This window comes from Bison bison, unplaced genomic scaffold, assembly GCF_000754665.1.
Source record: "Bison bison bison isolate TAMUID 2011002044 unplaced genomic scaffold, Bison_UMD1.0 scf7180017864484, whole genome shotgun sequence".
Taxonomy (NCBI): Eukaryota; Metazoa; Chordata; class Mammalia; order Artiodactyla; family Bovidae; genus Bison; species Bison bison.
Window position 1 is genome coordinate 941,264 of NW_011495044.1, and position 13,082 is coordinate 954,345.

At 49.1% G+C, this 13,082-nt stretch overlaps 2 protein-coding genes across 4 annotated transcripts in view; both read right to left on the reverse strand.

Moving 5' to 3' along the window:
* The window catches only part of ST3GAL3 (ST3 beta-galactoside alpha-2,3-sialyltransferase 3), a 216,512-nt gene extending 214,826 nt beyond the window's left edge, over positions 1 to 1,686 (reverse strand). The window contains exon 1 of the mRNA XM_010862603.1: positions 543 to 1,686. The gene's annotated coding sequence lies outside the window, so the exon portion shown is untranslated. The remainder of the gene's footprint in view (positions 1 to 542) is intronic.
* Positions 1,687 to 1,760: 74 nt separating this feature from the next.
* The window catches only part of KDM4A (lysine (K)-specific demethylase 4A), a 40,508-nt gene continuing 29,186 nt past the window's right edge, over positions 1,761 to 13,082 (reverse strand). For all 3 annotated transcript variants that reach the window (XM_010862599.1, XM_010862598.1, XM_010862597.1), the window contains exons 17-22: positions 10,889 to 10,997; positions 10,375 to 10,560; positions 7,130 to 7,300; positions 3,605 to 3,724; positions 3,229 to 3,321; positions 1,761 to 3,086 (exon numbers count right to left, since the gene is read on the reverse strand). In XM_010862599.1, the coding sequence (XP_010860901.1) occupies positions 2,946 to 3,086; positions 3,229 to 3,321; positions 3,605 to 3,724; positions 7,130 to 7,300; positions 10,375 to 10,560; positions 10,889 to 10,997 (820 nt within the window). In that variant the 3' untranslated portion in view covers positions 1,761 to 2,945. The remainder of the gene's footprint in view (positions 3,087 to 3,228; positions 3,322 to 3,604; positions 3,725 to 7,129; positions 7,301 to 10,374; positions 10,561 to 10,888; positions 10,998 to 13,082) is intronic.

The window sequence follows — 13,082 nt, forward strand, 5'->3', positions numbered from 1 at the left end:
GTTGCCTCCGCGCCGACGCGCCCTCCCGGTTCCTCGGAGCCCGACTGCCGACTGGAGGAATCCTCCACTCGCAGCTTCACACCCTGGGGGGTGCGCGTTCGGGATGTGGGTTTCTGACGGCCGCAGGGCTCACGGTCCGCCGAGATAATCCCTCCAGAGCCTGTTCTCGGTCGTGAGGGGGACAGGGGTCCACGGTCACTCCACGCCAAGGGACGCAGGCATCCGCCCCAGACCCAAGCTGAGACCCGAGGCTGTGGACCTCCACAGGTTGGGCAACCCTGCCCAATCCTGTGGAGTGAGGGCGTACAGGGGTCGCTGGCTGCCCTTCTTACTACTTTACAGCCTCACACGTTAATAGCCTTTACAGTTTCTATTCCAGGACCTATCCGCCCCGTTTCGTCTACCCTTCGCAGCTCCGGAGATCCCAGCTTTCTCCCACCCTACTGGGGCACAATTTAAAACACAATTACCCCTCGCGCGAATTTACGGGATAGGAAGAACTGTCTGGTTGCGATCTTTGGTTGCCAACCCTAAGACTTTACCTCACCAAAGATGGGCAGTTTGTCCTGACAAAAAGGCTTCTGAGGGGGAGCCCGGTGAGTTGGTTGAGGCCTGGGCCTGACTGTAGGCACAAGGGCCTGTTCTGTGGGACTTGAATTTCATCACCTCTTTAAAGTTTCCCAGGGGATTATTACATTCGACCAAAACAAAAATTTCTAGAAAAATAATCAGCTGTTGAGAAGGAACAGCTGGGGTTACACCAGGGACTTTCCTGCCTGTCCTGAAGCACGGATGGGGATGGTAGGTCAGCGAGAGGGAGGGAGGTTCCAGACCCTGCCAAGTCTGGGGAAAGTTTCCTTCCCTCCAAAGATGTGTGTTCCCAGGGCTTGCCAATCCATTAAGGCCAGGTTCTGTCCACTCTCCCCTGAGAATCCTTGGGTGCTGGACAAAAGAGTCAACCTCCCTTTTCTTGGCCCCAGGAGACTGGCAGAACAGAAAAGAATCTTTGAAACCTGCTGCTCATCCTTTCCCCACAGACACCAGAAGTGGCAGCCATCTCCCAAGCCCCAGGACACAAAGCAGCGTTGAGTTGCTAAGCTGACCCAAGACTCTCCCACACCTGGCCAGAGCCAAGAACTAGACCAGCTGGAACAGCTCTGCTGTGCCCAGTTCACCAGTCCCTCCCTGCTCTGCTGCTGCTCTATCCTTGTCCACCCGGACCTTAGGAACCCACCGCTGGTCAAAGGAACTGGGTCGTCCTCCAGGAAGTGTCTCACCAACTACAGACAGATCAGAAAGGTTTCAGGACCCAAGGGAAGGGGGACAGGGGGCAACCTTTTGCTCTTCAAGTACCTAAAATGTCCTGCCTTCTTTCAAGCTGATTCTGTTTTTATGGAACAGACACTGGTATAAATTTACACCTGCTCAATGAAATTAGTAAGTGGGGTTGAGATGAGAAGAGATCAAACTCAGTTCTTTCTACAGGTTGTGGAAGTGGTCTGGTTCTCCCTCTATTAGCTTTTCCATCCCATCTCTAAGGTAAAAGAAGCAAAAGGACGTGCTCTCGGCCAAAGGGCCTCTTCTCCCCAGGTCCCCTTCACAGAGCCAAAGGACCAGAACTTGACAGAGTCCATGTCTTTAGGAGGGCCTTCAAGAGCCTTCTTAAAAGGCATGGCCCTGCTCCAGAGCCTGTGGACTCTAGGTACACTCCCGGCCTGACCCTGAGCCATCAGGCTCCTTGGGGCAGACACAGCCAATCCTCTGCTCAACACATTTTATTGCTAAGGACAAGGTGATGCACCAGTTTTCAAAATAATTTGGTTTATAGCGTTCATACGTAACAAAAAAACGGGGAGTATTATAAATCTGATTCTTGTATACACAGGGTATAAGTGTGAAGCCCTCCAATCCTGGGCCCAGGCAAACAAATTCATGAGGAGCAAAAACCTGTTTAACCCCTTCAGTGTTGCCCTCCAGTCCCACCCCCACCCCCAAAATCAGCTCCCTCCCACTCCTAGACCAAGGGGCGTATCTAAACCTGCCCCTGGCCTCCAGTGGCCCCAGTTCATCTTAACCCTCCCAACCCCTGCATGATTGCAATTTTCTGTTGACAGAATCACTCGCCAGGCTCTGCCTGCTTCCATCATTAGATCTCCCTTCAGATTATTCCCCACCCACACCCTCTAATACTGTGTCCACAGGTGCTCTGTACCTCAAGTGATAATGAGCACACACCCCCAGATTATCCTATCTTCTTCTTCAAGAGAGGGCAAACAGCTGGCTTATTTCCTCAGCATCTCCATCTCATCACTGCAGCTTTGCCACCACTCCCTTGAGGCAGTTCTAGGGACAGACAGATGCCACAGCCATCTCCAGCCAACCCCCAGGGGCCCTTACTCAGTTCAGCTGAGGGCAGAATTTCACATTTTTGTTGCCCTGAATAGGCAAGGAAGAAAGTAAAGGCCAGGGGCTGGCAGAAGCTGGTCCAGACCAAACATACATACCGACACACACACACACACACCCACACCCCACACCCACACACATAAATACAAAAGGGGTTAGGGGGGCAAGCACCAGCACCTCTGCCTAGTTGGTGCAGGTGATCGTTAGGAAGCTAAGTCCGAGGCCAGGAACAGGGTAACCAGCCCAGCCAGCACAGTCGACCCATTGCAGACTGGGGCCAGTGCAGCCATAGCATTCCAGTGCTTAGCCCATCAGCTGGGAGCTCAGCATCTTGCCACATGTCCAAGAAGGGCTCATCCTTGCACCACAGCGGAATGCAATGAGGGCAGGGTGAGAAGATGATGGGGTCGGTTAGTTCATTCCTTTTCATTTTACAATTCACTTTAGAGACTTCAGAGTTCCAAGTGTCTGCTGTGCTGTGGAACCCCAGAGTGCTTTCGCCTTGATGACTGGGACTCTCTCAGCTGCTGGAAGCACCCCTACTCCATGATGGCCCGGTATAGTGCAGGCTCGATGTAATCTTCCCGGTACCTTGAGTTGATAACTCGTTGCCGTTTCTTCTCCTGCTTAACCTCTTTCTCCGTGAAAATCTCATTGAAGCGCATGTCTGAGGCTACTGACTATAGAAGAATAGGCAAGCCAAATAAACGAGCACTTTGTGGCCAATGCCCCCACCTCCCGAAGCAAAAACAAAGGATCATGTCCTTGCTTTGTTCCCTTCCTCCCAGAGGGGAACCAAGGGCACACAGAAAACATACTCACCAGTCTAGACTTGACTCTCTTGGGAAGCTCTTCATCCAGCGTGTACACGTCATCTCTCTTAACCACAAGCTGTGAGCCATCCTCAAACTCCACCTACCAAGGAAACAAAGGCCTTAAGCTATCTTGTCGTTCCCTGGTCCACCATGCACATTGGCCATTTCCTGCCATCTCCTGCAGACACAGGAAGGGTTTAGAACACTGAAGCCATACCCAGCAGACTGGACACAGGGCAGCCCCAGCTCTGAAAAGGGTTGTGACCAATACCTTAAGCTCTCCTCTCCCAAGAGCAAAGACTTGCCCCGCCTCTGGCTCAAGAGGAAACACTTAACTAACCAAACAGCAGCCTCCCCCCATCCCCAGCAAAGCCTCTGGTTACCTGGTACATCTGGATGGGGTGGGAGGCCACAAACTTGGCTCCATAGACTTGGCCGTCTGTCCATCTCACCTGGACTACTTCCCCTTCAGCAGGAGGACCCAGCTGGAGACAGTCCTGACTCTGAGGGAACAGTTAGAAGAAGGGTGAAAGGGAGGTCCATTTGAGAGACCTGCTTAAGTCCTAGTCTACCTGCTATCTCTGCTGGCTGCTGCTGTTCCAGGTGACAAAAAAAGCAGCTATAATAACCTTAATGAATGTAGAAGACAACTACCATCATCAAGAACCTTTCTCATGTCCGTTCAACTGTCTAAGGGACAGTTCTAAGGGTTCTGCCAGGAAGAAACACTCAAACTGCACTCCACTATTTTAAGAGAGGGGTTCTTAACAGGAAAGTAATAAAAGACCACCTACCATGGGACTTGGCAAAAAACTTTAGCACTTTGACTCCCTGCAGAAGGGGCACCCTAAGGCTGGGTGGAACCCTCACTGCATTCCCAGTAGAGGGCTTGTTACATAATTTGGTCAGTGTGTGAGCATGCTCATGGCAGCTGAATCAAAGGTCTGATGGGCAGAAATGGGAGAAGGTGCTTGGGGACGTGGCCCAAAAAATACACCTTGGAGCAGGAATGGGACAGAGTCTAAAATGCCAAATATCTAAAATTCTAATTGCTCTTTCCAATTTCCACTCATGACAAGAGGAAGGTTCTACTGCCAATTCATTTATTGAATAGAAATGGCTTTATACGGTATTGCCAACTCATTATTGACTAGTTACACAGTAACTATATTGTGTTATGAATTCAACAATTAAATAGAAAGCACTGCCCCACAAAAGAATCTGAGGTGGCAGTTTTAACTAGTCAAATATCTGATCTTTGATAAATATTGATCTTGGATAAATCACTTAAGTTCTCGGATACTCAGTTTTTCCTCCGATAACGGCAGTTCTCAAAGTATGGTCTGCACACTTTAGGGAGATTCCTGAGCCACCAGCAGGGAGCAAGCAAGGGCATGATAATTTTCACAATAACATTAAAACATGAGTCTCTTTCACTGTGCTGACATTTGCAGTGACGGCATAACACCTAAAAGTGTGCGATTGCTGGCACCACAGCACATATTGAAGCAACAACCCTGAGGTCTACTACTTGTTACTAATTCTTAGCCACTGTGTACTCATGATGTAGGAACAAAAGAGGAAAACCTGTAACCACGTAACAATGTCCCTTTGATAAAGCAGAAAAAATTATTTTGTTAAACCACAATCTTTAAGTACATGTGTAAGTACTCAGAAGACATTTTCTTTTGCACACTGAAGCATGATGGCTGTCCTGAGAAAAAGCACAGGGTAACTGAGTTGTGAGAAGTAACTGCTTTTTTTGTGAAACACTAGTTTTATTTGGGGGAAAAAAAAAAGACAAACAGGTTATTCAGACTTGGGTACTGGCAGAGATATTGAAAATGAATGAAGTGAGCCTTTCATTTCGAGGAAAACGGATTGACGGTACTGCCAGTAATAAAACCTAAGTTTTCAAGCACAAGTTATAATTTCAGAAAAGTCGTATCACCACCATGAGCTTGATGCTCCCTAAAATTTAAAGACTTTTCTGAGATTCGTGCTACAAATTAAAGTGGTTTTTTGGTACTGTATAATAAAATTTAACAATCCCTGAAAGATCTGCATAGCCCATTACACCAACATGGATGAGGGTTCACAATCACCACGGGTGAAAGATGCATTCTCAGTGTAAGACAGACCAACAGAATTTAAGAGAGCATGTTCACCAAGCTGCCTTCAGAGTCCGCACTGCAGCTAACTACTGCACTGAGGTTTGGTGCAGTATCAAAGGAGAATGAACACAATCATCTGGAAGGCTATTTAAATACTCACTTTTTCAACTGCTTATCTATGTGAGACAGAGTTTTCTTCATACACTTTAACCAAAACAATATATTCCAACAAAATGAAGCTGTGACATTAAAGGAGTTTGCAAAATTATAGAAAACTGGCACTCCTCTAATACTTTTCATTTTACTTCAAATTGTTAAAAACAATGGACTATTTCAAATCAATCTCAGTTTTAATTTCTACTAATAATGAGCCAATAGAAAATCACGAGCAAATAATGAACCTTGTTGACAACACAGGCAGGCAAGGGTTAATAGACAATCCACATAAAGCTCTTTAGGGTCCTCAGTAATAATGTCTAAGAGTCCTGAGAGTTCTCTAAGTTGCAGATACCTCCTGCTTCTGAGTTGGTATTACCCGAGTCTGACAGAGCCCCGAGTCAAGAACCTAGCCCAGTGCCTGCCAAACTGGAAGAGCATCACAAAGCATAGCTAGCCTACTGCCACAGACACACCTGATACCATCTCTGCTGCTAATACATAGAATTCTGCCTTACAACTAATGAGTGGATCTTTAGCTAAGTTGCTAATGTGTGTGGACGTGTTAAAGGAAGAAGTGGCTTCGTCCCACTATGCTAGTGCTCAGTCTAACATGAAAAGGCTGGGGGTTGGGTGGGGGAATGGGGACAGAGAGACGAGCAACAGGGGAAACCTGAACTGAGTGCTGAGTCCTGAGCCAGAAAACCCAGGACCAAGTCCAGGCCGGGCCTCCAGTGTCTCAGGTGTTGGTAACACAGTCAGGCCAGGGTTATCTCCAAGCAGCTTCTATTCAGCCTCCAAAGCCTTCAACTGTAAAGAACCAAAAGCACACTCCACACATGTACCAAGAGGGCATGGTAGAAAAGAGGTAACTGGATAATTCTCCAGAAATTACACAGCTGCTGAGCAGGTACTGGCACACTGATCTGATTCCAAAGCTTGGGCTCTTCATCCAGTGCATCAGAACACCTTCACAGGTTGTTGCTGTTGCTGTTCAGTCACTAACCTGTGTCTGACTCTTTGCGACACCATGGACTGTGGCCCACCAGGCTCCTCTGACCTCCACTATCTCCCAGAGTTTGTTCAAATTCATGTCCATTGAGTTGGTGATGCTATCCAACCATCTCATCCTCTGCCGTCCCCTTCGTTTGCCTTCAATCTTTTCCAGCATCAGGTCTTTTCCAATGAGTTAAGGGTAAGCAAAGCAAAGTCGCTCAGTTGTGTCCGACTCTTTGCAACCCTGTGGACTGTAGCCTACCAGGATCCTCCATCCATGGGATTTTCCAGGCAACAGTACTGGAGTGGGTTGCCATTTCCTTCTCCAGGGGATCTTCCCAACTCAGGGATTGAACCCGGGTCTCCCGCATTGTAGGCAGATACTTTACCGACTGAGCAATACAAGCATGTTTCAAATTACTGCAGAAAACACTGCTTCCTACAAGCTTCTAGAGAAACCAGGGTACCCTAGTGGCATACAATGTTCTCTGTATAGAGAGACCAGTACAAACACTTCTTTCTGTTTGGGGGCCAAATGATGGATCCGTGGGCCTGGCTAGAAAAGGCAGGTGGGCACACGGTCAGTCAAACCTAGAAATACCCCCATCCCAAAATGCCCAAGAAGCTCCACGCAGACATTACCACTATGTCCTCAGGATAGAGATTGTCGCTGAAGGAGCCGTCATCAAAGTTGACTTCGTAGAAGGTCTCAGTGGTGAGCCTTACCACCTCACACTGGTAGAAGCGCCCATTCTTATGCTTGCTAATGACCTTCTGGCCTGCGGTGATGCTCTGCAAGGCCCCCTTGGCACGCTGGAAAAAAACAGAGGCTTGGGTTATGCCCATGTTGAGCTGACAGGCCTAGCAAATGGGGACCAAGATAAGCTGGTTCCTCTTCACCAGGGAAAGAGAGGCATGAGAATGGAAAGGTAAACGGCATAGGTCTTTCCAGATACCCACACCCCGGCCAGGACATGGGAAAACCTAGTGTCACGTTTCCCCCATAATGTAGCTCCTCCCTCATTCACAGTACGCAACTGGTCCTTATGCCAACCAACCATCCTGTCTCACCCCAAACTCCCCAGACTCTTGTGACTTCCCTATTGTGAGGAATTGGCCAGACAGCACCTACTAATCCACATAGTCCAGACACACATCAAAGTGGACGTGCAGCAGGCCCGGGGCCCCCACACAGTACTCCACACAGACCTTCCCACCAGCTCTACCCTCAGGGTCAGAGCACAAAGACTGAGGTTCCCTGGATGTCCTCAGCTGTCTATGACACAGCTCCTCATTACAAGGACTCTGCTGTCTCTGGGGCCCTCATATCACCCTTCTTCCCATTCTGAACTTGCCCCTGATGCAAATGAGATCACAGAGTATCTGGCAGCCTCGGGTCCAACCACCCCTCCCTAAGCGGCCTGAGCTCTGCGCTCCAGCCACGCTGGCCTCCCTGCTGTCCTAAGCACTCGTGCCAAGCGCGTTCCCACCTCAAGGTCTCTGCACCTCTGTTCCCTCTACCTGAAAGGTTCTTCCCCAGTTCTCTGCACACTGGCTCCCTCACATCCAAGAGTCAACTCAGGGACAACACTGCTTACTACCTCCTCTTCCATTCCTGTATCCAGCTTTACTCTTATTTCGCATCTGTTAACACTGTATGTTTACTTGTTTCAACACATCTTTCAACCACAGGAAATGCAGCAGGAAGGCAGGCACTGTTATCTCATTCACTAGTATGTTCCCAGCACCTAAAACTGTGCCTGGAGAATTCCCCGCTCTCCAGCAGTTGAGGTTCCCTAAGTTCAATCCCTGGTCAGGGAACTAACATCCCACAAGCTGCCCGACCAAAATAAAAAAAGTTAAAACAAAACAAAACACAAATAACTGTCAGACATGCCCAGTACGTGGGTGAAGAATGAATTAGTAAAAGAAATACTCAACAGTACCCACCTTTCCTTATAGTACCAGCCATCTACAGCTGCCAATGTGAGGGTGTGTGGATGGGCAGGGGGATAATAATCACCACCACATCACAATCCTGTTCCAAAACAAAACTCCTACCCCCTCACCAAAAGTACCTCAGGCTTTTATTCCTCATTATCATATTGACTATTTTCCCTTCTTCCTAAGCTCCCAACCCACCCCCAACCACCTCTTGCACTCAGTAGAATATATTTACGAAAACGGAGGATCCAGGGACTTCCCTGGTGGTCCAGTGGTTAAGAATCCGCCTTGCAGTGCAGGGGATGTGGGTTCGATCCCTGGTCAGGGAACTAAGCATGCCATATGCCGCAGAGCAACTGAGCTTGCGAGCCACAACTACCAAGTCTGGGCTGCAACAAACAATGAAAATCATGTCCTGCAACTAAGACTCAAGGCAGCCAAATAAGTAAGTAACTAAAGGAGAAGAAGAAAGAGCCAGTCAGCCAAGGCCTTTTCCAAGAGCCAAACGGTAAGGGGACAATTTGTCCTCTGCGCTGGTGCTCTATTGTGTCCTTCCTTTTATGACTGTTCTTTACCACACTGCTGACAAGTCTTCATGGGCGTCCCCTCTACTAGACTGCACCTCATGGAAGGCACAATGGCTCCTGTCCTGACTGCCCCTGGAGCCCCAAGGTGGGGTGCACACAGCGCTGCCACCCCGACAGCATGAGGCCCTCCTGAGCCCCCTGCTGCTCTGCTTCTCTCCACGTCTCTCTCTGCTTCTCAGCTGCTTTCCCTGCTTCCTGCTCTACCATCTGCTCCTTCTATTAGGAATCTCCAGAGCCCAGTTTCTAATAGGAATTAGCTTTAACTATCCTGTTAAATGCTGATAATATCCAAATTTTCATCCAGTGAATCCAACTGCCTCCTGGTACCTCAGCCAGAATGTTCCAGCAATATCAAAGTCTACAGGTCCTTCCCTTGTTTTCTATCTCCCCTACTTTCCCCTACAAAACAGCCCTGGCCCATCTCAGCTCCTGAACGTAGTTAATATCGTATTAGCATCCCTTCCATCTTTAAGGATGGAATCCACACTCGCTCACCTCCCTCTTCCTCTTCCCATGGCAGTCAACAGACCCATCAGTTCCACCCACTGTGGGACCCAGCGCTGGTTGTGATCCTAAAGCTCTGCCTCTGTGTTCCCACTTCAGACCTCAACTTCTCACCTAGGCTAACTGGTCTCCTGGCCTCAAATTCTTATTCCTTCAATCTTTTCTTCAAACCAGAATGGTTTTAAAAAATATAGCTCGAAGTCATAATACTGATCAAGTTCCCCTCTCCTAATGGAAGAAAGGTCAGACTCCTAACTGAACGTGGCAGCCCAGGGCCTTCCTCCTCTGGCACTGCCTGCCTTTCCAGTACCAACCCCCACCAGGTTCCCAGAACCCAGTCTTACACGTTCCTCCTCCTGAGGCTCGCTCATTCTGTTTCTGAAGACTTGAACTGCATCCTGCTCATAATTCCCCTTTATTATTCAAGACCCACATCAATGCCACCTTTAATCCAAACCTTTTCATGCAGCTTTCACTAAGCTTCACTACTTAGAGAAAATCAGTGCCATGTAGGGCTCATGGTATACTACTCTTCCGTAAGTTCACGATATTTACAGAGCTTCTGCAATGTCCCTGACACCCAGATTAACAAGACACGGACCCTCAAGGAGTTTATCCAGGAGGAGAGGCAAACAAGGAATCAACCACAAGGCAGTTGATACCCCAGGATTAGGAAATACAGGGCAGGAAGCAGAGATGGACAGGGGTCACCTCCTAATTCCACACTCATTAGCATTTCTGAGAAGCATAGTGCTTAAGGAAGTAACTTGCTGACACAACAAATGAACAACCTGCAGAGAAAATGACTCAGGAAAAACGGTCAAGCGGATTCCAGAATGGCAGCCCCCTCACCTCCAAATTAGGGATCTTGTGCCGGAAGCAGGTGATGAAGACAACGAAAGGCCAGTCGTCTGGCTGCATCATCACGCCTGCAGCCTGGGCGCAGCTCACGTGGAAGGCAGTTGGGCAACGGCCGTGAGAACACTGCACACAGCAGCCGGCAGTTCTTTTCCTCCGTTTCTTACAGAAGACACATTTCTACAACACAGGGGAAGTAGGCCAAATATTGCAGAAACTGGGACGGTCTCCTCTACTGCTCCCCCAAATGCACAGAGCCATACACGCAAGAGCCCACCTGCTTCCCAAAACACGAGGGTGCATACACCCTCTGTTAATCTCATATCTGATAACAGACACCCTCATTAAGTAGTTTTAACCACAGGGTGAGAACTGTTAAATCACGCCCAAAACCAAGGGGCACAAGACCAGCCAGGGGATGCCCTCGTAAGTGCTATGTTCCCCTCTACCCAGAGCCTTGGAAACAGAGAAAGGATGCACAGTCACATGCTCATCTCTCTCTCCTTACCAGTTTGAAGCGGGGCAGGGGAATTTTGCTCACATCCACTGGACTTCTTTCTGCAATGTTGACAAATCTTGCTTCCAGAATCGCCACCGCACATGAGACATGGACCCATCTGCCAAAAGGCAAAGGCCACTTCAGTCCCCTCAGACCCTATGGCTTTCTCTTCTTTGTTTTTGGTTTTTTCCCCCAGGCAAGGCTTATAGAGGCCCTGCTGTAGCAAGGGGGAGCAAGAACAAAGAACAAGTTCCCTTGCTTGCCTGCTCCCTGCAGGGTGGGGAGGCAAGCTTGTGACTTATATAGGATGAGAGTAACATGTGTCTAGGGGTTGGGCCAGAAGGGTAGATGGTGTGCCCACCCCTCTGGTGGTGCTGAGTCCAGGGTGCATGTTCAGTACCTGCTTTTGTTCCCAACACCCTGTTTTTGCTCCGGGCTCTTCAAATGGCTAAATGGCTATCATGGTTCTCCTTTTTAGCCCTGTTTGTTTAACCTTTTGGTTAAGTTTGTGTCTTTTAGGTTCCAACAGTTCGAAGTAAGGCTTCAGGATGGCTCAAAGAGTTCAACCCATTCTGGGAGAGAGTGGCCCAGGTCCCTACAGGTCCTTGGAACAGTCAGCGAAGTGTAGGCAATGGTCTGCAGCCCCTGTCCAGCATAAGAAGCTTCAGAAGAAGAGACCTTTGACCTCTTAGAATTAGAGTATAGAGGTGGGGGTGGAGGGCAAGGGGGATGAGACAGACTGGGACCTGGGACCCTCTGCCACAATGCTGCAATGCTTCTACCTGGACAAATTTCTCCTCAAGCAACAAAATACAAAGGAACTGTACAGGACTAAAAATAAATGTGCACGTGCACAGCTGGGGCAAACTCTGGACAAAAAGATACAGAGAACAAAAATTCAACTGCCGCTTTTGAAGAGCATGGCCTCTTCTGATGTGGGCCTGACTGTGGTGCTTCCTCCCTCTGCCACTGTGACCCCTGAAGTTCCCAGCAAGGTCCTCAGACCCAGAGAGTTAAGACCAGAAGTGTCTCCCACACTAAGTGGGAAAAGGTCCCCACCACACAGTCCCAGGTCAGCACAGCATCACACTGTTTACACCACTCACAGCCTGCTGCTAAATACACAGAGCCACAGCTAACTGGGGGTGTGGTTTAGAAAGTGAAAATAAATTAGAGAACTCCCTACAGATGTCTTTAATTGGAGAACCTGGGCGCTTCCTCAAAATATCTCCAAATGGGCCCCAATCTGCCAGTAAGCCCAGCCCTCCCCTCCACGCCTTTGCCCAAACCTTTCCCAGGGCCAAAATGACCTCTCCCTTCTGCTCCCTTCGTCCACCTCAGAATCACTCTTTCGTTTCTGTCCAGCCCCATTTACTCTGAGAGGTGTGTTCAATGGACACCCTCAGAGAATTAAAGTTTGGGACAGCTGGAGAAACTAACACGCACCTAGATGGGCTCCACTAAGATGGTGAGTGCTCTCAGGATCAGGCCAGGTGAAAACCTACATACGACAAGACGGTGTAGGGGCCACGTGGGGCCACCTGCAGTGTGTGAGTGGGGACAGGTCTGTTTCTGCACAGCTCCGCAGGACAGACCAAGGATTATATGGCGAAGGTGGGAGGTGCAAGCAGAGCCATTTCCACTCAAAGAAAAGGAGGACTTAAACAGCACTCTGGCAACTGTAAGGAACACAGTGCCCTCCAGTCAGGGCAGCAAGTGCTCCAGAGCAGTGGAAGGAGTGAGCAGAGCAGCATGAAGGGGATGCCTGCGAGGCAAGAGGCTTGGTGGTGTGTGCGCTAAGGATTTCAGCTGGAAGCAGGGTCCTCCCTGCTGTTTCCCCATCGACCTGTGAGTACTCTCCCCTAGGCAGCCAGGCCTCAGAGCAAAAACCTCATTCACCTGACATTTCTACCCCAGAACCACTAAGCCGGGACCAAGCACAAAAACTCGGCTCACAGAACTTCCCCGGTGGTCCTGTGGTTAAGACTTCGCCTTCCAACGCAAGGGGGTGTGGGTCTGATCCCTGGATGGGGAGCTAAGACCCCACTAAGATCCCACATGACCAGCACTCAAAAGAACCAAAACAAAAAGACAGAAGCAACACTGCAACAGATTCAATAAAGACTTAAAATATTCAGCTGACTGAAAGTGACCTGCTGGCAGCAGAGAAGCCCAGCTCCGGACTGAGGAACAGAACCCTCTA